The following is a 24,029-nucleotide window of genomic DNA, read 5'->3' as shown; positions in this document are numbered from 1 at the left end:
CATAACATACGTAATTTAAGTATGTGACTTACAGACTGTAAGTCTTAAAATATTCGCCCCTTATTCGACGCCGTTTACCATCGGTACTTACCTCTCTCATTTTAGCGTTTTCCCGGTTTCTTCCTCAGCCGTAAAGCATTTAAATCAAAGGTCCGATGTGCTACTACTTCTCGACTCGGTCTTCGGCAATTTAATAGTCACACAAACATAATAGACTGGACATATATTATGAACACAGAAAACGTAGCCTGTTGTGTAACCAGCCTTAATCTATTGTGATTTGGCGTGAAAGAAAATTACACGTACATATTTTATTAGCTTTACGTCTGTTTTATTTGCAAATCCACCCCTTGGGCGCTCCGAGATCTAAGAAAAATGTGTTCTACCTATTACATGTTTTGAAACACTCATTTTGTTTCAAACACGGGGTTAAATGTCTATATGCTGCTTAATAGAAGCTGCTGATATTATAAAAGTGAAAGTCTGATGGTCTGTCACGCTGTCACGGCTTAATCGCTGGAGTGATTTTGATGAAATTTGGATTAGACGTAGTTAAAGAGTCGTATTACAAGTTTATATTCAAATCATTTATCCAGAAATTAGACCTTCACAGGCACTTTTTCACATCAATTTTTATATTAAATATAGCTATATATATAGCAAGAATAGCTAAGACATCAAATACACAATACATTATGTAGTACCTACTAGATTTTATTGTAATAGTCGAAGTATTGTGTTCTAGCGATCCGCCCCGGCTTTCAGATAAAATTATAATTAATTATACAACTAAACCTTCCTCAAGAATCACACTATCTACTGAAAAAAATCGCATCAAAATCCGTTGTGTAGTTTGCAAGATCTTAGCATATATAGGGACAGACAGACGGCGAGAAGCGACTTTGTTTTATATTAAGTGGTGATAGTGACAATGATAGAACGGATGGGCATATTTTTGTCCGGAAATTCCTACATGACCGAAACTACGGGGCGCAATTAACAACGTCTATATTTATATACATCGATTGGTCCAATCATCGAATCAGTATAATCGATACATCGCTACAGGAAGCCGCAAGCTAACCGTAATATGAATCGCACAAATTATCTGCGGATTGCACTAATGGAATTGGTTATCTGCTTTCTTCATACGTGCTGGATTAATTTTATCATCCCTAATTTATACTATTATCATAAGGAGGTCAGCGTTTGTGAGTTTGTATGTTTGAGGCAGATAATCTCCGAAACTACCGAAACGATTTCAAAAATTCTTTCACCATAAGAAAAGTGCATTTTCTATATTTCTTATTGATTTCTATAGGCTATATTTTATGTCAAAATTCCCAGAGGAGCGAAGCCCCGGGCGAGATCTAGTGCTAAATATAGACCAATTAGTTTAGATCGTGGAAAATCGATGTACATTGCCTAGTTATTGCTGCGTTGTGACGACTCAGGACGTTGCAGCTCCGACGTGTGACAACGGAGTGTTTTCTATAAATTTAAACTTTGGCGGATTCGGTAAACATTGCTCGTTTTTCGTTGCGATAAATATAAGCTCTCATACGAATTATCCATTATGTTCACGCATTCGCGTGATGTGTCCGAGTTCGGCGACAGTGTGGTGGTGCCATGAAATAAGTGGCAAAAATATGAATCCCGTTCTCACAAAAGGACAAAAACTATTGAGCGCCATCTATTGATACACCAATACACTATTACTACAGAATAAGCAACGTTTTATTTCATAATTTTCCATTGCTTCTGATTGTTTTTAATAGTTTGACTCTGTAGCGATAGGTGGCGTTGTAGGATTATATTTTTTACTTAATTGGTATGTTTGTTTTATTAAAATTAAATAGTCAATCTATGTTGTAAATTTAACAATAAATTATTTTCATGATATCTCCTTTTGTTTCAGATAACGAGGCGAAAAGCGACCGAACTCGAAAAAATATTCCAAACTTAGTCAAATAAAAAGTTCCTAAAATCTAGCTTAAAATTCTAGTTTACAAAATGTATAGCTCGAACGAATTTTTGCAAAGCGCTGGGGTGAGCCGCCAAATGCAGGCCACCGGCGAAGCCCCGTCTCAGAAAACTTGTATGAAGCGACGCTCCTGCGAAGTCCCTTTAGGTGACATCTCGTCAAATAACTTCAAAGTATCACTTAATGACATATCATCTATAGACGACCCTAACTACGACTGTAGGTCGTTGCGTTCTGTTAAATCTGACGATACCAGACTGAGGTATTACAGACCAATTATTGACAGTAGGACTGTTAAGAATTTTCGGTCGTCACTTGTTGACGTTTCTGGACTATCAACTATTTCTGGGTTTTCGCTGTCAAGGCCTCCCAGTTATGACCAGCTGTCTAGAAGGTCGTTAGTGGACGGTGCAGAAGGTCACGGTGTAACGTCGAGTATAGAAGGAGTACTGTGGTCTGATGAAGAGGAGAATGAATACTTCTACCACGAGAATATTACGTCTGCTTGGAATCAAGGTAAGTTTTAAAAAACTTTTGAAAAACACACTATTATTGTTCAAGCAAAAGGCCGGAATACCGCACGGTTGGTCGATAACGGATTTTGCCATATAATATGCTTTTAGATTCACAATTATATAATTATCTTGTTATTATTTGTTATATATCATTTCTCCTATATTCTTACGCTGTTTATATGTTGATTACTTATTTATGTTTTATGTAATTATTTTTCTGTTTATTCATATTGCTTTCATTATGCACAAATATGTATATTTATTATATGATTAACACAAGATTGTACGTAACGCTGTACTGTTCATATATATACATAGGGACACTGGCGCGTGGAAATGCAAGTCGGTTAACTACCAGGTTATAAGCAGAAAACCAGCGCTTTGCTCATCTCAGTCGTGGGTATAGAAATTCCCTGAGCTATGACCTTTTTGAATTGCTGCGGCGCACACCTGCTTAGTTTTAAGTTTTTTTTCTTTTTTTTTGTTACTTATGTGTTAATAGTCTTGTGTGCGTTGAGTTGTTCAAATCATTCGTTCGTTCGTTCGCTCGTTCGCTCGCTCGCTCGTTCGTTCGTTCGTTCGTTCGTTCGTTCGTTCGTTCGTTCGTTCGTTCGTTCATTCATTCATTTTTTCATTCATTCATTCAAGTTTTGAGTTAAGTAACTTTCAATAAAAACAACTATGTTCAATCACAATAACATACCAACATTTAGGACTTTGTATTTTATTACCGTTGTGCAATACATTATCTTGCATCAAGTTGCATCCCATTCTGGATACGTTGCATTGTTATTACAAAAGAATACACGGAAGTATCATTATCCGCTTTTGATTGGATCGGGCATCGAACCCGAGTATTCGATCGATTACTTAGCATACTTACATGCACGCACTTAAATCACGACTATTCTGATACAAGTAACACTCCATTTTTAAGGCACATTAATATTACCCAAAAGAGTCGTTGTGTGTGTTTAATTCCACCTAATGACCACGAACCTCAGTCATGAGGAATACGACTGTGGTCGCCAATGGTCTGTATTCTGATTTTTCTCTTTCACATCACATGATCTTTGGCATCCTTGGTTATGAGATCATTGGCACGCATATCATCCTTATCAAGCCAGCATTTCTTGGGTTTGCCCCTTAGGACCAAACAAAAGTCGTACTTAAATAACAAAACATTATTTCATTTAAAATATAGATTTCAACATGCGATGTTTCAAATTTCTTTTGAAAATAAAGTATATAATCTATAAATAAGTATTTTTATAGATAATGATTATAATTAAATGCACCAATTATAACCATACGACTCTGACAATAATTCAGGTGACACACTGAGCATGTAACCTCGATAACTAAATTTTATGAACATAACATCCATTCACGCTTTAACATCGGTTATTAAATAATTGAATCTCTTTCAATCTCACTAAATATTTTCACCATTAAGAGCTGGTGCCGCAAAAGACCTATAGAAAAACCCGCAAAGCAATTTTATTCTCAATTCAAACCAATAATCACTTTTACAAGTCTCTGAATGCATTAAGCTTGGTTGACCGCATGCAATTGTGTGGTGTATTTTCATATTACTCATTTTCATACGATTTTGAAAAAGTGTGATTAAAAATATTATTGTTTTCAGAGTTGTTTTTATTAATCCCCAACGTAAGTTTAACTGTCTGTGGCATCGTACCTCCCAAACGGATGAACCGATTTTTATTTAGTTTTTTTTTGTGTCATAGATAATTTTATCCCGAGTGTTCTTAGCCATGTTTCATGAAAATCTCTTCAGCCGTTCAAAAGTTGTAGCGAAATTAATATTGAAAGTCGGGGTTTTTTTTTTATTTGTCTAACAAATAAACTTGTTCAAAACAGTACCTGCTTTTCAATATCATTATTCATCATCATCAATAAATTTAAGAGCGAGGATCTTGTCGATGGAGTTTTCCATTAATCTGTTTCCTGTCATAAATTTTACCTCCCTATACGATACTACTTTACTCATATTATATCAATTTAGAATATCATCATTACAACAGTTATAATTTTCGTGATTCTTGTCGTAATATTTAACTTAAGGTTTCACTCCCGTCTCGGCTTCGCTGCGATAAAAATATAATAAATATATAAATATAAATAGATAACGTGATTCCTGAGAAAAGTTAAGGTTATACACCTTATTGGTGAATACCGCATGAAAATCCGCGCAGTAATTTTTAAGTTTATCGGAACAGACAGACAGGCATAAGACTTGGTTTTATTAAAGTAAGGTTTACTTTGTTTTTGGATTACCCTTATCCGAAGTGTTCTTATTTAGATACTTACTCTCTCTCTCTAAGAGGTTCTATTAGTCATATTCTGTCATATTCTCGTTGTATAAAACTCGAATAACTTCAAAACAATGCCCTATTGTCTAACTCATATTTTTGAATTAATCAAATGTTTAAAAGTTATTCGTTAAAGTGTTCTTCTTAAATATGATTCTATTAGTCGTAATACAAAAATGAATAACTTCAGAATAGCACCCCTTGTGACACGAACACGTCTCAATGCTTGCGCATTAACATTGCCCTCGGATACGGCGCCTTATTATTTCGCAATTCCCTGTTTTTGTCAGATCAGACTCGACTTTTTGCATCTTATTACGGTATTAATATTTTTACTGGGGCTGCGAATAAATCACTGGCAACACCGACTTAGAGGCAGGAGAAAGTACTACTACCTATATAGTAACGACAGAACTTAAAATCATTTCAGTACTTGGTAGCGAGACAAAACATCGAGCTATCTTATTAAACTACTCGTATCCAATGCATTGTGTTTGCTAAAAATACTGATAATATTATTTTGTTTTGCCTAAAAGTCTTGGCTGTTATTTACAATGCGATATTATTTCTCAATCTTCCCCATTTTATATAGGTACAGTCAACAGCACATCAAGTTATCCTGCATGAACTTCTATGGCGCGGTAATAGCGGCGAGTTTACAATGAATTTGGGTAGGTTGACGTGCTGTTGACTGTGTGTACTAATAAAATTTCACAGAATTCGATTCAAATCAAAGATAACAATCGATCTTGAAAGCGCAAATTCAGCCTTCACACAAATGCGTAAATATCGTTTTGAAGCACTCAAACGGCACGCGGCGTCGCAATCGGTTCATTAAAATTTTGCTTACATACTGCTTATAAATTTTACGCGGGCGGGGCAAAGACCACTTTAAATATAAACATCAGTCCCTTGCGAATTCACTGAACAACTTTTATTAATTTAGTCGCGGCCTTAAAAATCGTTGATTAAACGAAGTGATCGATCCCTTTCGCCTTCTCGAAGGTATTATTTTTACTGCGACGGACATGTACGAGAGATTTTTTTGGATAATACGAATGTTATTACAAAGGAAGAAAATAAAAATTTTAAACTTGTGGATGAAATTGCTTTCATCAATCATTGAAAAGAAAAACCAAACACAACAGAAATACCTAATACTCTTACTATCGCATCATTCAATGTTTTTGATTTTGAAATTAATGTATCAAATTTAGAAAAGCTTATTAGAAATACACGTTTCAAAATGCTTTATTGAAATAAAATCAAAAATACATTCAGAATTAAAATCAATCTCAAAAGAATAGACATTCCCATAAGAGATTGATATGATAATAGATTTGCATGTGTTAATGATTCTGTAATCATCCAAAGATTTATTTTATTTAATGACAACGAAATTCCCGTAACCTAAGATGACGTTTGCCGTTTTGAAACATTTCAAAAAATGTTTAAAGTTGTCATCATTTTATTTCATTTTGTCTATACAATTATTATAAAGAAACAAGCTTTTGTGAGTTTGTATGTCCGAACCGATTTCAAAATTTTTTTCACCATTAGAAAGATACATTATACGAGATTGCTATAGGCTATATTTTATGTCAAAATTCCCACGGGAGCGAAGCCCCGGGCAACATCTAGTATACAATAAAATTATTTATAGTAGTTGTGCGTGTTATTTACATGCTTATACGTTTGCAACTGTAAAATTACTATTATTTCTTCTTATAGAATTTTCAGAGACCATCTCATTATTAGTTTTCCATATTTTGCAAGATTTTTATTCGTTTCAAGTCGCCGTCTAGCGGCCATCAGCCATTACATAAATTATTTAAGTCTTGCAAACCTTGACAGGATAGAAATGCATCCTTCTACTCATCTAATTCGCACATCTCTAATGGAACGCCAGTGGGTGTGAAAGGAGTTTAATATTGAAGTTAACACGCAAAAACCAACGCAAAAAAAAAGCGAAAACGAAAGCAGAATCTTAGTTACAATCAATCCGTACACAAGACCATTAGTTAATTCGATCTGTTTTTGATGGAAGAAAGTCGAACATATTTTTTACGATTCACACTACAACATGATTTAATCTACATTATCGTGAATGATTAATTATATACACAAGCTAGATGCTGATCTGTTGCTGATGAAATTAGGTGTAATAGTAATTCTGTTATTGGTATTATAACCAGCTGTCATTTGATATGTGATATTGGAATGCTTTAGATTTATTGGTAGCTATTACTTGTTGTTCGCCTATTTTTGACCCCGGGTCATTAGCCGTATTCCAAAGTGGTTTAGCCGTTAAATCGTGGCAGAGAGACTTTCGCATTTTTAATATAAGTATCAATATTATGCAAGTATGAATATTTAAGTATCCTTTAATAGATTCAAAGGTTCAAATCCTTCACGTGCCCTCACGAAACAAATTCGATATGAATGAATGAGCTTGGTAATAGTGCATTTTTTTCTTTAAAGTAAAAGTTTAAATGTCACAGTCAGCTTTTTGGTCATTGGGAAATTAAATAGGGTACAAAACAAAATAAATAAATAAATAAATAAATAAAAATAAATATATTAGGACAAATCACACAGATTGAGCTCCAAAGTAAGTTCTAACTTGTGTTAGGGATACAAACTCAACGATACTATATTTTATAACAAATACATATATAGATAGACATCCAAGACCTGGGCCAATCAGAAAAAGATCATTTTCCATCATGACCCGACCGGGGATCGAACCCGGGACCTCTCGGTTCAGAGGCAAGCACTTTACCACTGCGCCACCGAGGTCGTCGATTCATATAAGATAATGAGTCCTATGGATGGACACACAGAAGGATCTCAATAACTATAGTTGGAGTCCTAAAATTATTATAAATTTTATTGGAACAGCCACGCCTAAAGTCTCATTAATTTGGAAAGTAAGCAATGAGCGGAAACAATATAGATCAAACAACTGTTGTAACTTACCCCTTAGTAGATAAGTACATGCTTTCTAATGATAAATAAACTTAATTACCTAGCAATCTAGCGCGACTTCGTACGAGGTACCTATTAATTAATAACAATTATCTATACTTATAATAAAACTATAATTGGACTATGTACATAGGAGATATTTACGAGAAAAATAGTGTTTTATGGAGATGGACTGGACCTTTTAAGATTCATATATACCATACAGATTTTTATATATTTCTTTAAATTTTATTGCACAAAATACATTAATATGCCCAAGTATAACGTGGACCTAAACTTAATGCTAAAAGCACGTACTAACGGTCGACCATTGGGTCATACAGATAATACAATGTGGATTTTTCATATGCTGAAGTAGTTTGTTAAAAAAATAGAGCTGTAATTTATAAAACTTACGAATTAAGTACTTATTTCAAGTTACAGAAAAAAGTTATAATATGTACCACATACATAAATTTGATCTTATTCTAAATGATCGTCATGTGAGATTGAATTCAATAAAACCTTGGAGACAAAGAGACTAAAAAAAAATCGGCCGATTAATTCAAATTTAAGGCCGAAGTTATCGCGTGTTTGATAAAGCTTTAAAAAAAAGCTCTTGAAGCAAAAAGCCCATCAGACGGCTGTTGGGAGCGTTGACTCCGTGAGTCATCGGCTGGACGCAAAAACTGGGCTGGGGAGTGCTAAAATGTTACACTTCAACTTCGTTAAATGCTAAAATTAATGCCGGCTCCACAATGTCGTCGAACAATTTGCCAAACTTTGGCGGATTTAGTATACATTATTGGTTTTTCATTGTAGTAAATAAAAGCTCTCATAGAAGTTACGCAACGTTCACGCATATGCGTCGACATGACGTGTCTGAGTGCGGCGACAGTGTGGAGCGAATGCTTATAACAAATGTCGAACAGTTCACCAAATTTAAGCAGATTTCTTGTTGGTTTTCTTTGCCATCATACATTGCGCAATATTCGTTCATTCGCGTCAGTCAGCATTTGCCTGTATTCGTCCATTAGACAACCGCATAACGCTTTTATTTATTTTATTTAAAAACTTTATTGCACAAAATAAAAAAAAAATATATGTAAAAGATAGACTTAACGCCATATGGCATGTGTGGTGGTGTCATAAAGTGACATTGTGTGACTACTTCAGACTGTTTCAGATGTGACGTGTGGTCCTGCTCTAGAACTGGACAGCTACTTGACTATATAGGTATTTATATCACCAAACACAGTAATTAAATGTTACTTTAATTGATCAGTTTTATTAATCACCAGATTTATTATTTTTTCCGTCTCGTTAAAGTATAAAAATCCAATAATAATAATAATACCTACATTACTCTCATACATGATCCTTATAAAATGTTTTTGATATAAGAAACAACTTTATTAGACAAATTAAAAATCCCGCTGACTTTCAATATTCATTTCGCAATAACATTTTGAACGGCTAAACCGATTTTCATGAAACATGGCTAAGAATACTCGGGATAAAATTACCTATAACACAAAAAAAAAAAAAACTAAACGAAAATCGGTTCATCCGTTTGGGAGCTACGATGCCACAGACAGATACACACGACAGATACGTTAAACTTATAACACCCCTCATTTTGCGTCGGGGGTAAAAAGTGTCTGATAGACTACTAGTTGGAAAGTGGCTGATTATATTTCGAAATATTGATCAGGGTGACGTTTATGTGGTATATTGATTCAAATACCAGAGTACAATCGATGAATCTTGAAACCCATCATAAAAGTATAAATTTTTAATAATAACTAATTTCTTTTTTAATACCTAATAATTATTAATTTATTTCTTTCTTCCCATTGCAATAGTAATGCGTATGCGCGAGCTACGAAAACAAACAAGTGAAATTCGAAAAGCGATATTTTAGTTGACTATTTTCCATCTCTTCTAATAAGTAAATTGTTTGCTGTAAAAGGGCTCTCGAATGGACGATGAAAGGCTTTTTCAAAACGTCCAGTTTTAGGCGAATGCATTTTATTTAGCTACCTACAAATTAAACATTTGAAAAATTACCTCACATTCATCAAGAAAATAAAACACACAATTAATTAGTCTGAAATAGCAGAATCAATATTCAAGAAAAACAATGTTCAAATAAATATGATTGAATTCAAGTTGATTATGGCGATACTTTTACATATTAACTGGCTATAAATTATCGGCTCGTCAAACCGTAGCAGAAACCGTAGCACACATACATTGCTGGTTATTCTTTGTGGTATAAATAAAACCTCTCATACACACTACATAAAATAACACTCCTCAATTTTAGTCGGGGGTTAAAAGTTTACTTTCGGTCGGACCGAAGCCCATTGCTGTATCTGGCAACCTGTTCTCATTGTTATTCTGAAACTGAGAAATGTATGTCAGGTTACCTGAAGCCCTATGTGAGCGACAAACGCGGCAAGACAACGCGTTACATAAATTTCAAACGGACGGATTTTGACCTATATTGTCATCACAATTAGAACATTTATGAAGATTTTAGATCATTACACAGCTTTATTTCAAAGTTGTTGTGTGTGTTTAAATCCACGTAATGACCACGACCCTCAGCCATGTGGAATACGAATATGAAGAAGAAAGGGCTTTTTTTCACAAACCAAAGGGGAACTCTGGACTGCATCCAGAATACTATCTACTTCCCACCAGTCAACTTGGAAATCCTAGGAGAAGGCTATCTTAGTATATAAGACCCTCTGCGATTCAAATATAGATGCACTTTCTGGCTCAAATTATACATTACATAATCCTCAAGTTTGCTAATGGTAAAATAATAATTTTACTCATCGTGTCGAATAGCGTTTCGTCGTGTAGCCTAGATGCACTGCAAGATTATAGAAACATAGCAGACATGGTCTCGCTGTTTTGCGGCATTTGTAGCTCAGCTAGGACGCCGGGTTCGAACGTTACGGCAGCACGGCCGCGTCAATGAATATGTCTAGCCGTTTTTGCTGTTTGAGGCGTTGAATATAAATATATAACTTTTTATCAACACTTTTTTTGCCTCTGTACGGTTTGTACTGGTTAAAAGTATTTTTGTAGAATTATGTAATTTTCTATGATGTAACTTTTTTAATACATTACATATTTAAATATTCAAAAGTTTTTTCAAAAACTCTATTGAGGTTAATTTTTTTTTCGAAAATAAGAATTTTTATATTTGTATTTTTTATGTTTCCAATAGTTGTAGAGATGAAATCTAAAATAAATAAATAAAATTCAATAAATTTTGGTTATGTTATTATCCTTAGCCCAATTTTAATGATACCAATTTCGTTTTCAACAAAACAAATAATTTATTTTATTATTAACTAATGTTATAACCTAACTGATCAACCGAATAGCCGTACTTAAATGAAATATATTACAACTTCCCAGTTGATTGGTCCAGTTATTCAGAGCGGAAAAAGCGGCCAATAAGTTTTACAACATATTTACGAGACACAATAGAAATTTAATTGTCATCCAAGCCGAGTAACTGACCACATTAACGTGTTATTTTCGCGGGTATAAGTGTTTAATTGAACTATGCATAGACAACACCATAAATAGAAGGAAAAGAGGCAGTCAGTGATAATCACACGCTCAAAGCAGCGGGCGTTAACTAGTCATTAAATATTATAGCGAGGCACTTGATTTCTCCTCAGTATCTAAAGTGTAGGGCGGTGCGGAAGGCAGTTGATAAATTTTCTGCTTTACAGCTAATCTAACACCGGCCACTTCTATCGCAATTTCTCGTCTTGATTGCAAAATATATATGCTATAGAAAAATATGTTGACCACCTACGTGTAGTCACCGAGTCTCGTGTGCGCTAGCTACCTCCTGTTCAAATCTCAGCGCGAGCAAATAATATTTGTATGATTTTTTTAAAAATAATTCGAGTGCGTTTGACCTCAATCTAGCCTGATGGAAAGCAAAGATCCTGGGTCTTGGATGTTTATATATTGGATGTATATATATATATAGTGAGTTTGTATCCCATAACACAAGTCTCGAACTTACTTTGGGGCTAGCTCAATCTGTGTGGTTTGTCCTTATATATATTTATTTGTTTATTTATGTATTATGGCCAAGTTCAAAAATGTCTATTCACTTTTGCCTTGAATATTTCTAAATTGTGGGAGTCGGGGAATATCGACTCGGGGAGAGATTCGAATTTCAAACGTTAGCTGTTCATATAGAAAGAGGATCTAAATCGAGAGGTACGATTAGGTATGTATTTTTACCTTATGCTGGTCACTAACCGCTTCTTACTTCATACTTTCCTCGAGGACTATTATCCGCAGTTAGGCCTCTTGTCTGGGCCCTTTCTGCGTGCGGAGTCTGAGCCGCTGATCATTCCAGCCAGCCCAGCTCCTTCAGGAAGCGGAGCCCCGCCGACGGTGTACGGCAGGCTTCGCTTATGGTCCCTGGATTTCCCAGGACTTCCCTGGATTCCGTCTCTTAACCGCCTTATAACTTGGACTATTGACTTGGAGTAGTTTTTATTTCAGTTGTCCCTCTTTCTCTTTTCAGCATTTAACATTGAAAGAACGAGACAAAAGAAAGAAGAACTAGTCCGAAGCTAATCAGAGAATAACGTTTTTATTATATAAGAGATCAAATGTTTATACAATATAGTGTCCTATCTGTAAATGACTTTAATTTATTGTATGAGGTGCTTTAAATGTAGGTAGCTAGAGTTTTTGCTGAGACTACCGCTGCTTGATGACTTAATCAATGCCATCTTGAGATTGAAATATGTAATGTTGTTAAATCTTACTAATAAGAGCCATGCCTCATTGCTCAGTCGCGCTTCTATGCGACAACGCAGTACGTTGCAGCTCCGATGTGCTTCACCAATACGCCTTACTCCTTGGGAGCTAAATTAAGGGCTGTAACTTTTGGAAACATTTATACAGATAAGTCACGTCACGTCGTTTATATTTTTGGCAACCCTGACTTGACAACGCTGGCGACTGTTCCGCCTTTAGCAAGACCGTCGAACTGTATGAATCTCCTTAAACTGTAACTAATAATGAAAGCGCATCAAATTCATAGAAATTTCAACTTTATAACTATAGAATTTATTGCAGGAGCAGCGGTTATTTGCTATATATACAAGCAAATACACGAAAAAAGACTAGTGTCGGACCATACGCATATCATTCTCGATGACATCAAGTCAGCACTTCATGGGTTTGCCCATTCTAACAGAGCCAGGCAGCACTTCTTAGGTTTGCCCATTCTAACAGAGCCACAAGAAAGTCTCCTCAGCAAGTTATTTTTAGACTACCAAGCAAGGTACCCAGGCACGTTAACCACCGATGGTAAATGACCATCGCTGCCTATGGTTGCCTGTGACTCTAGGGGTGTCACACGCGCGTTGGTTACTTTGTGGCCTAGGATCTATGTAATATTACTAGATGCGCCGGGCTTCGCTCCCGTGGGACATTCGGGATAAAAAGTACTCTGTGTTGTTACAGATACTCTACCCGTGTAACTCAATTTTATAACAATCAGTCCAATAGATTTTGCGTGAAAGAGTAACAAACATACTTACATACACGTATATCCTCACAAACTTTCGCATATTCATAATATTAGCAGGATTTGTTCCTTTTCAGTAAGTATCAAATTTCTATTTATTTAATGGATTGTTTGATATTAGCCGAATGTTGTCGTATTTCTGTTCGGGATTTCATTACGGAAGCATTGTGAAAAATGTAAATATTTACTTCATGCTTCCTCGCTGCATCACATCTGGTGCATGCAGCTTTATTGTTGGTACCTATTTTAAACAGATGAATAGTTTTGATCTGATTTTTTTTATTTTCTTGTAGATCTTGGAAAGATAAGAATAGTTACATTTATAGGAGTTACTTTAGGCTCTACAAGCTCGCTCACGCAGATTAGGGCGTGCAGATTTTTTAACACTTTATATTTCCACTATATTCTTTGTTTTATAACAAATTCAAATTCAAATTCAAATCATTTATTCAGAAATTAGACGTTACACGTTTTCTCGTCAATCTTTATATTTATAGTTATTTCTCACAAGCTACAAACTACTGGCATTTCGGAACGACCACTGCTGAGAAGAAATGCCGAAAGAAACTCATTTGAACAGTGTTGGTCCCTAACAATTATTGCCGGCGGCTTTGTCTGTGGGAAACTCAATATTTATCAATTTAAGGGGTCGAATTTCTAAAATTCTTCCATGTACAATAAAACTTCTTCGAGAATTCGAAGTTTCTACTTTCACCGGTTTTAGTTTATAATTGCTTGATATGTCAATAAGTGAGTCGATTAAAATATCAGTTATCGAAACCAACTCTAGGACTTCTGAAGGCCTACAAAATTGAAGTTGAACGAACGAGCAGAACGCTGTTTTATGAAACTTAATACCGATTCAAAGGAATCCATAAATATCGTGTTTAAAAAGTCTGTCGTGTGCCTCAGACCTTATGTCGCCTAGTATTGATATGAAACAATGCCTCATTCTATCTTTCTCGGTAAAGTCTATTTGTTGAAAAACAGTTTGTCGCGTAACTCGCGATTGGCCATATGCAAAGTGCGTGTCAAATTATCACTATACGAAGGTGAAGGCGGTGCATTTGCAATGAATTTATTTCTTTTTCACATATTTTAACTTTATTAAAAGGCTGACTTAACGCCGTGGGCCACTACTAGTCAACCAAGAGGTGATGCAAAGAGAAAATAACATATGTATGGGTGAAATGAAAATGAAAGAAAAAACCAATTAACTCTATACTAACTTTTAAACTATGAAGGTTGGTAAATCTGTTATATCTGTCCACGTCCATGTACGTATCCCGGATGACATTCTAACAGCTAAATCAATTTTTTTAAATCAAATCAAATCATTTATTCAGAAATTAGGCCTTCACAGGCACTTTTTCACGTCATATTCTAAATTAAATGATGTTTACCAAAGCTACAAACTAATAGCATTTCGGAACGACCACTGCTGAGAAGAAATGCCGAAAGAAACTCATTCAAACAGTGTTGGTCCCTATTATGCCAGAAGGGCTTACCATTTTTTAAATATAAATTTATGTATAATTTTTTATCAGTAATATAACATGTAAGTACACAATAAAGTACATGGTCAAAAGGTATACTGAAACATATTATGATTGTGATCAAGTGCTGATGAAAGGAAAATATATATATATGTATAATTAACCAAACAAAAAAACTTTTATTAAAAGATCGAGCTGACCAGTTCCCCCGGCAGTACCCGTCCACGAGTTGACGCGTGAGTCAGCCATCGCGAAGCTCAACCACAATAGAGGGAACCTCCCGACCCGATCCACGACGCCCTTTATTATATACATGAAAATGATCAGTACACTACTTGTGTTAATGATAAAACTCCTGATGTAATAACAATCGTCAGAAACAAATCGCTTGATACAGTTGGGCGACTTTAATTAACTAAAAATTAAAATTCAATCAATAAAATCATTGCTTTCACTTTATAAAAAAAAAACAATTAATTCGTATGTCTGTAGGTGGTACTTGCCTTATTCTATTGAAAAATGAATGGCCAAATTGAACTGATTTCTAAAATTGTTATAAATTGCAATAAGGCTGTAGCGAAAGTGAAAAGGATTTTTGAATTGTTGGTAGGTATTTAATATGTAATGTTTTATGTGAAAACCAATGGAATATATTATTTATTTTAGAGTATGTTAAAACGAAATTAGTTTTAGCTTAACTTAAGCATTTTTAATTAACAAATCAATTGATTACAATGAAATATCGAATATTTGAGGCTTCTTCTTGTTCCTTCCGCAAATCTCCAACAACGAATTTGAAATAATGATGACGATATATTTTTAGTACATAAGCGTGAGTTGAATATTTGTGGAGGTAAATAATTAAATTTTATTAACGTTTCGATCCTGAAGACAATAAAAACTGTTGAACAAAATAGGATTGCAATCGCACGGGGTTTTAATAATATTAGGTTAATAGGTTAAATATGTAAATTATTTATCAATGCAGAAGTTTGTCCTTACCTTCTCTATTTTAAACACTACTTGGTTATCATCGACTATAAGACAAGTTTCCTCAGGATGTTTCCCTTTACTGGGTCGATGAAACTACCATACTTTAGTCAGATTGGTATACAAATTCATTAGAACGAGTAGGATTCGAACTTGAGACCTTTCAGTTCTTTTACAGGCGTTAGAGCGCTTTAACCACTGGACCACCATCAACCTTAAAACTAGAAAGCCTCTCAGGCATTTCCTTGATGATGTTAAATGCGTAAAAGAGGTGAAAACAAATATTTTCAACTTAATTGGCTACAAATAACTTCGTAAGCACTAAGCTAATGATAATGACTGTCAGTAAGACAAACACACATGGATATTTACTGAATGAATTTATATATTTTAGCAAGAAAATAGAAGAATACAACTACGATACAAGAAGGGTTCGATCATAGACATTATGCATCCTATAATGTCGGAGATATCACCGAACGATGTTATTGGAATACTCATACTACATTTAATTTGACGACATCGGTGGCGCAGTGGTAAGGTTCTTGCCACTGAACCGAGAGGTCCCGGGTTCACACCCCGGTCGGATCATGATGGAAAATTATCTTTTTCTGATTGGCCCGAGTCTTGGATGTTTATCTATTTATATATTTGTTATCGTTGAGTTAGTATCCCATAACACAAGTCTCGAACTTACTTTGGGGCTAGCTCAATTTGTGTGATTTGTCGTAATATATTTATTTATTTATTAATGTGATAGCCATCTCGTAAAATCTAGAAAAAACAGTTGCCATCCTTTTTTAACTTTACCTAACTTTAACTTTACTATAAACATTTGGTCAGTCAAGAAAATTCTAACAATATATTTTACACCTCGCGATATATCCAATATTCTAAATGATATAAAATTCGCTAGTGTGCCACCCATACTTTGTAGAAAACATGAGTGTGCTATTAAAAATAACCCTGTCCCCACCAGTGACAATTAAAAGGGAATGTCTCACACGCTGGAAAGCTGAAGTTCTTACTACAGTAACGTGCAACGCAACTACGCAGTTGCGTTGCACGTTCCAACTAAGAAAATGCGAAAATTGAAGAGAGGGAGAAAGACTAGATAATTTTTCAGAATTTATAATTTTGCTATAATGCAACACTTAAGTATTATTTTTTAAATAAGTTCTTTTGAAAATATGATCGTAGGCTATAACGTCTGCTGTATGAAATTTCGTTTAATATCTATAAGCAACACTTTTGCTTGTGTTTTTGCATCTGGATTGTGTGTGTATGTGTTGTTGTTTTTTACAAACAATTAAATGATAAGTCTATATATCTATCATAGCCGATAACGTACTATATATGTTTCATTAAGTTTTATCAGCTAGCACGTAACTGCGGACGAAGTTGGTTACAAGTAGCTTAGTAAAGCCCCTGATACGATTATTTAAATAAGGCAACCGTGTGAACGCGTATTATTTATCGGTCGCCGAGGAAAGCATTGGAAAGTTGCTAGTTACAGTGGCGTTTGGAACTTAACTGCAATATCTTGAAGATTAAATATACTTGTAAAATTATAACACATTGTAATTTACTTTAAAGTCCGTATTATTATTTGACCTGTGGTTCTGTACTGGAATTAGAACTACAATATAACGTGAATTCTCCTGCATTTACAAAGGGAACGTCTCTGAGCCAGACATAAAAAGCAACGTTTGTCATTTGTTCTGCGACCTAGCTCACTGATAAAAATTCTTTGTTTGCAGAGGTCTTAAAGGCTACTGGTACAAATAAACGAATTTAATTCAAAATAACATCTCCACTGCAGCTGTGTGTTACAATCATAAATATTGATTAACTTTCAGAAAGCTAATAAAAGTAAGTTTGTAGATTTTAGAAAATTAGAAATCAAGGTTCAAGATTATCTGAACGGGCAACACTTGGTGATTCCAATGACTAATTGCGAAGAGATAGAAAATCGCCAAGGACATGATATGAAAGTGTTGCCAGTGCGAACGGTGTTAAATGTGGCCATTAATTAACTACTTTCAATGTATACGTCCTGTGGTTTCTATATGATGCTGAAATTATAATTCATGCTAGGTGAATTTAGATAAAGTCTGTGTATAAAGCAGATGATATATTAGGTTGCTTCCTCAGGCGTTATTCTTTTAACTTAAGTTTACATTTCTATGGCTAATATACATCAGAATGCCATAAAATATGCTATAATACCTGCGGCAGCTAAAGCTATTTCAATGGCTGTACCTTGCTCTTTTAACATATTTGTATCATGTTCTAAAGGATAAAACTATTAATCTATCACGAAAGAAGTCCTGTAAATGCGGCTTTACGTGTCACGTATTTACGGTTGCCCGAAGTACATGTTAAAAATACACCTTTCAAATTTTAAAGATCCTATTGTGAATTCACGATCGTCATCTGTTAAAACCATAGGATTTATCAAGCTAGGATATGATTTAAATTATTTGAAGTCGTTATATTTTATGAGTGAACTATACAATTTACGCTACCTACATATTGTATATATATATATATATATATATATATATATATATATATATATATATATATATATATATATATATATATATATATATATATATATATATATATATATATATATATTAATAGTATACTTGTCAAAATTCACAAGCATTGGGTCAAGAGTTGAGAGAGAAGGCCTTTGCCTAACAGCGGGACACAAAATCGGTTTACAAAAAGAAATGTTGCCTAAAACCATAAGGTTTCATTAACATGGCATGTCCAGTGCGTTAATTATGTAGAGGTTACAAAACGTGAACTTTACTAGTTTGGCATGAGTACACTTTCTTCGATGTGGCGTGCAGATAAATCTGATTTATGATCTGAACAACAAGTTCATTTGTTTTTCTGACAGGGAATATTAACTAAGCATTGGAATCGTAAAGTTACTGAATGACAACAACAAGGATTCTTTTGCTTGACACGGTAATGACAATTGAAAAATAAAGTCATCTTCTTGTAAAATATATTCAACAGCAGCGACGCTATCGTGCGACCGTATAATATTTTTCCATTGTAATTTGTAATAGAAGCTATGATAAATTCGAAATGAAGCAAATTTCATATGCATTCATCATCATCGTATCGAGTGTGTTATTGCTAACACCTGGTGTCAGATTTTATTCAAGTCGCATAAAGGCATCTGACATGACTTTTACGACTACTTACCACCATCTAGTGGCAGGTAATCGCATACACACTGGGGAACTAAACTGTCCACCACTGTACGTGTTTCCTCAAGACGTTTTCCTTCACCGAAAGCAAATGGTGGTCTATGAACACTACTATATATGAGTCAGACTGGTATACAAACTCATATGGCACGAGTAGGATAAGAACCTGATACCTTTCGATCCACAGGCGGGCGTCTTCACCATTACACCACCACCGCTTCAAATGCAGTAGTAACACGAAAAACAATAGGAAAGATGAAGGGAAAATGTGAATACTTCGGTACCGACTGATGGCCGAGGATACACATAACACTCTCTGTATGACCCAATGGTTGACTGTTAGATAATGCTTTTCTCGTTAAGTCCACCTTTTGTACTTTTACAAATCGTATTTTGGGCAATGAAGTTTAATTAAATAAACAAAGCTAAGACGGCCCGAACTGTCGGCGTTCGATAAGGGATGGCAACAGTTGACGAAGAATATAAGTGATTGGAAACAGAAAGGGGATGGTTTTGCCCAGCATTGGGTCCTGAAAGCTATATAAAAAGAAGTAGTTACCTATATACAACTTGCCATCCATTAAAAAGTTACATGTACTTATTTTTAATCCGTAGAGTTAAGTGCTCAAGTAAGATTGATAACGGGTATTTTAGTTGTGCAATTAATGAGTGCTTTAACTGAACAGGGCAATTGCACTTTTAGATAAGAGTGCTTAATGCCTTTCTGATAAATTAAAACCTTTCACGTATTTTTAACTCATCACCTTGACTTATTTTTGCATTAATTGGCAAATTCTTTTCAGCATTCACTTTTGAATTTTTATCAAAAAACAAAGGTATCCTTACGCGATTGTTACAAAACCAAGTTTTACTCCGGAAAAATATAGCTTGTACCTATACTCAGATGAAAATTAAAAATCTATAAATTATTTTTACGAACTTTATTCTCTTTTCGCACATAAAGAAATGGTGAATGGAGCTGTGATGTTCAGTGGTTAAAAAGCTACCTTCTTTAGTTAAAAGTTCGAATCCTACCTCATGTCAAGGGTTTGCATAGCACTCTGAGTAATATGTAGTAGTCTACTACTACTAGTAGATCGAATTCAAATTCAAATTCAAATCATTTATTCAGAAATTGACGAGAAAAATTGGCTGGCTGTGAAGGTCTCTTCACAGGCACTTTTTCTCGTCAATCTTTATATTTATAGTTATTTCTCACAAGCTACAAACTACTGGCATTTCGGAACGACCACACATCGTATTCATAGTCCACACTTAATTCACAAATGTGTGTGTGATTATTTTCCACTAGATCGGAGTAGTTGTAAAAGTGTCACGTTAGGTGCCTTTATTCGATTGAAATAAAAACTAGATAACAGTGTTGGCAATGATATACTCGATAAGAAAAAGAAGACATCAGTATAAACAGAGATGGACAAATATGTATAACCTGTTCCATTTCGGAATTTTGTGTAAAGAATATGCCCGGGGCACCTTGCACTTGCGTGCAGTAAAATGCGTTTCGAAGATTTATATTCGCACAAACGCAAAGTTACATAGTGAATTGTAAAAATACATGTTTTACATATTTTTCTAAAAATAGGTTTTTGTATTGTTCCGAACAATGCACCATTGATATGAGAAGGATAATTGAGTCGGTAGTCCTGCATTGCCGGCAAGACACTATAAAAATATTTTATTTTTATTTTGTTTTACTTTAAGTAAAGATCTATTTCTGAGAGTACAATAAATTAGGAAATGTTATTAAATTTTATTTTTGTTTTAAAATCATATTTTTGTAGAAACACAAATACTCGAATACATTAGTTACAAGTAGACATTTTTTCGAATATATACTCCTGTATTGACCTTTGCTATGATTTCTATAAGATTTTATTGAAAAACATCATAAGTTACTTTATCATAATTTTCATCATAAATACATTCCACTTTAAAGATTTGAACACGACATTATAAAATTGACTCGCTCGATCCAAAAGGTGATTTCAATTCTGAATACGATTGTGCCCTATATTTTTGAGATCAGATATCAAACACACACATAGAAATCGTCTTCTTCTTCCAAATAATATTTTACAGTGAAATTTAGTATTCCTACCACACATTTGTGGTGTCACAATCGGTGATATTCATCGATATCGATAGTTCATGTGATACATGTGATATTAACTTAACTTATAAAGACTTTAAGATTTGTATTTTTTTTTGTGTTATCCTTAAAAAAATGTAGTAACTTCAAAGTCACTGCACTTATTTTGAGTATTATTTTATTTAATGTTATATTACGACTTAGGTGAACTTCTATGATCAAATAACATAGTTTCCTTATCTTAATTGTAACATTATATTATTATTATGGCAATAGAAATAAATAACGTATTATTACGAACTTAAGAAGTAAATAAAGTACCTGTTATCACAAATTGAGATTTGAGCACCATGGCAAAAGACATTGATCATTCCCAAAATCCATCAAAACATGCGCTCTCAAAAATTCCAACCAAAACAAACTTAAAAGCGAAACATAATATACTCACCGAAAAATTTCCCACAAATCCATCGCATAAATTAAAAAAAAGGACAAAAGGATGTTTTTTTAACTTATGAGCACGGTATCACGGAGTTCGAACGCCCGGGTATGTCTGGACCGCGCCTTGTTACTACGGGAGCGGAATTTCAATAGGGCTCCCTTAAAGGGATACCTCGACCGGTGAAAAACGATGCATCGAAGTTGAAGCTGTGACCGTGACATTGACCTCGGCACAGTTTGTCCCCCCACTTGGCGTTTTATGCTGACCAACCGCTGCTAACATAAGGCTATTAACATTTCTGATTGATTTTGATTTGCTAACTCTTTTATGCCTGATTGATGAAAGGTCAGATAGTTTGCAAGCTTTGTCACAATTTTTATTACTTCAAGAAAGAAACAAAAACGTTAATTTGCTCAAACATAGTATATACAGTACTCAAACAGTACAGTACTCAACAATATTACATACAGCACAGTACACATAAAAACAAATTTAATACTTGAAACAAAATGGTCTCCGCTCAGCATATGCCGTAGTGTGAGCCACGACGCTTAATAAATTAATCAAGAAGTCAATTTTCTTATTTACATAGTTTAAAAGACGTGATAATGTTAGTATTTAGAATTATAACGTCTTCTGTTACACAGTTTCGCGAAATCTAATGAAGATTTATCACCATTTACTATACACTATTTACACATAAAATGTTGAAAAATCATCATTCGATTTCGCGAAACTGTGACATATGTTTGACCACACAGAAATTGTGTTAAAACGCTTTTTTCTTAATTTTACGAAATCATATAGGCAGAGCCGCTCATGTCTGCATTTTTGGTCATTTATATTAATGGTCGAGATATAAACACAGTTTTTATAATCAAAGTGAGAAATAATGGTAATTTTTCTTTTTTCACACCTTCGTACAACTTTCGCGATTGTATAAATTTTGTTGGGTTTCATTCAATGAGTTGATAAATATGTATGATTCAGCGTTAGGATCATGTTGCTGGTGTCTCAAATTGATACTCATCTTTACCCTGAATTATTATAAATGGTATGTAAATTAGGTCACTGTGATATTTTTTACTTTTGGATTGATCTTTCGATGACATTTTATACAGATTTTTACCATTTTTTTACAAACACGTAATTATATTTTTAAATTGGTCATGAATACCATCATTAACAATTCCGAAAGTGTTACCATTAAATTTTTACAATTTTATCTCAATAAAGACATTATTACATTCAAAAACATGGACCCGAGATTCCCTTGAACAGTTTTTAAACAGTATAATGTTAAGGTGATTCGCGCCCACTTACATTTTAAATCGTGTTCACTCAAATATACCACTATAAATTTTATTACCGCAGAATAACCGCCCAATCTGTGTAAAATAATGGATCATTATGCAAATGAAGAATAATGACAGCCTTAAATTTGGACCAGTAAATTTTAAAATGTCCACTTTTATAAACTACTTAGTTTTTTCGATGTAAACACAACTGAATAAATTCACTTAAGCTTGATACACTTAACCTGAATGTGAGCTTATTAAATCCTTCTATTTGTACATTTTAACTCCACACTCACACGAACAATACTGCACCTGTCACAGAAAGTAGGTCACTATTAATAAATGCCCGAAGTATGCTTTTGCATTATCGAAGGATATTATTTCTTTGTGTGGTCTGGTGATATTGTATATTAACACATATTTAACCTCGATAGTAATGGAAATTGAAACTGCTGCCGAATTAAATTTCATTATGATGAAGAAACTGGTGATAAAAAGATCACTATGACACTGCGCTTAAATGAAAACCGTAAAACAGCGAAGCGTGAAAGCGTCGCCTTGACTGCTACAATATTGGCCATAAAGAAGACTAATACAATAATTGAAAGCAGCTGTTTGGTTGTGAAATTCCATACTTTATAGATTTTGTGGCGTGTAAGATTTTCACTTTTAATTGAAAGTTTTAGCATGAAATCTTGGTAGTCAAAAAATAATTGATATATTGTAAGTACCTAATTTTATCATGACCTGATCAGACTCATAATTTCTGTCAGGTCCCAATTTATTCAAGAGAAATCAATATAAGGCTTGTATTTACCTTAAAGACAAAACAAAAAATGTAAAGTCCCGAAATCATCAACCACATCAATAATTCTTATTCCAGTGACGAATAAGGTTGACTATGAGACAAGAATGAGTTATTCATCAGCAAATACCTGTATTATACTTTCACTACCTACACTTTGGATTGTCATTCTTGAATCACCGGAGGTGATTAATGGCTTACAAAATTACAAGGTGGATGCGTCGGACCAAATTGGCCGGAGAATCATAGGGCCGTGAACATTTCGG

At 34.3% G+C, this 24,029-nt stretch overlaps 1 protein-coding gene across 2 annotated transcripts in view; it reads left to right on the top strand.

The window, feature by feature from the left end:
- Window positions 1-24,029, top strand: part of rols (rolling pebbles) — a 243,653-nt gene that overhangs the window by 75,200 nt on the left and 144,424 nt on the right. For both annotated transcript variants that reach the window (XM_053748882.2, XM_053748883.2), the window contains exon 3: window positions 1,919-2,500. In XM_053748882.2, the coding sequence (XP_053604857.1) occupies window positions 2,014-2,500 (487 nt within the window). In that variant the 5' untranslated portion in view covers window positions 1,919-2,013. The remainder of the gene's footprint in view (window positions 1-1,918; window positions 2,501-24,029) is intronic.

Source organism: Plodia interpunctella, chromosome 8, assembly GCF_027563975.2.
Source record: "Plodia interpunctella isolate USDA-ARS_2022_Savannah chromosome 8, ilPloInte3.2, whole genome shotgun sequence".
In the NCBI taxonomy this organism is placed as follows: Eukaryota; Metazoa; Arthropoda; class Insecta; order Lepidoptera; family Pyralidae; genus Plodia; species Plodia interpunctella.
Note: the sequence above shows the minus strand (reverse complement) of the source record. Positions and strands in the feature narration are given on the sequence as shown.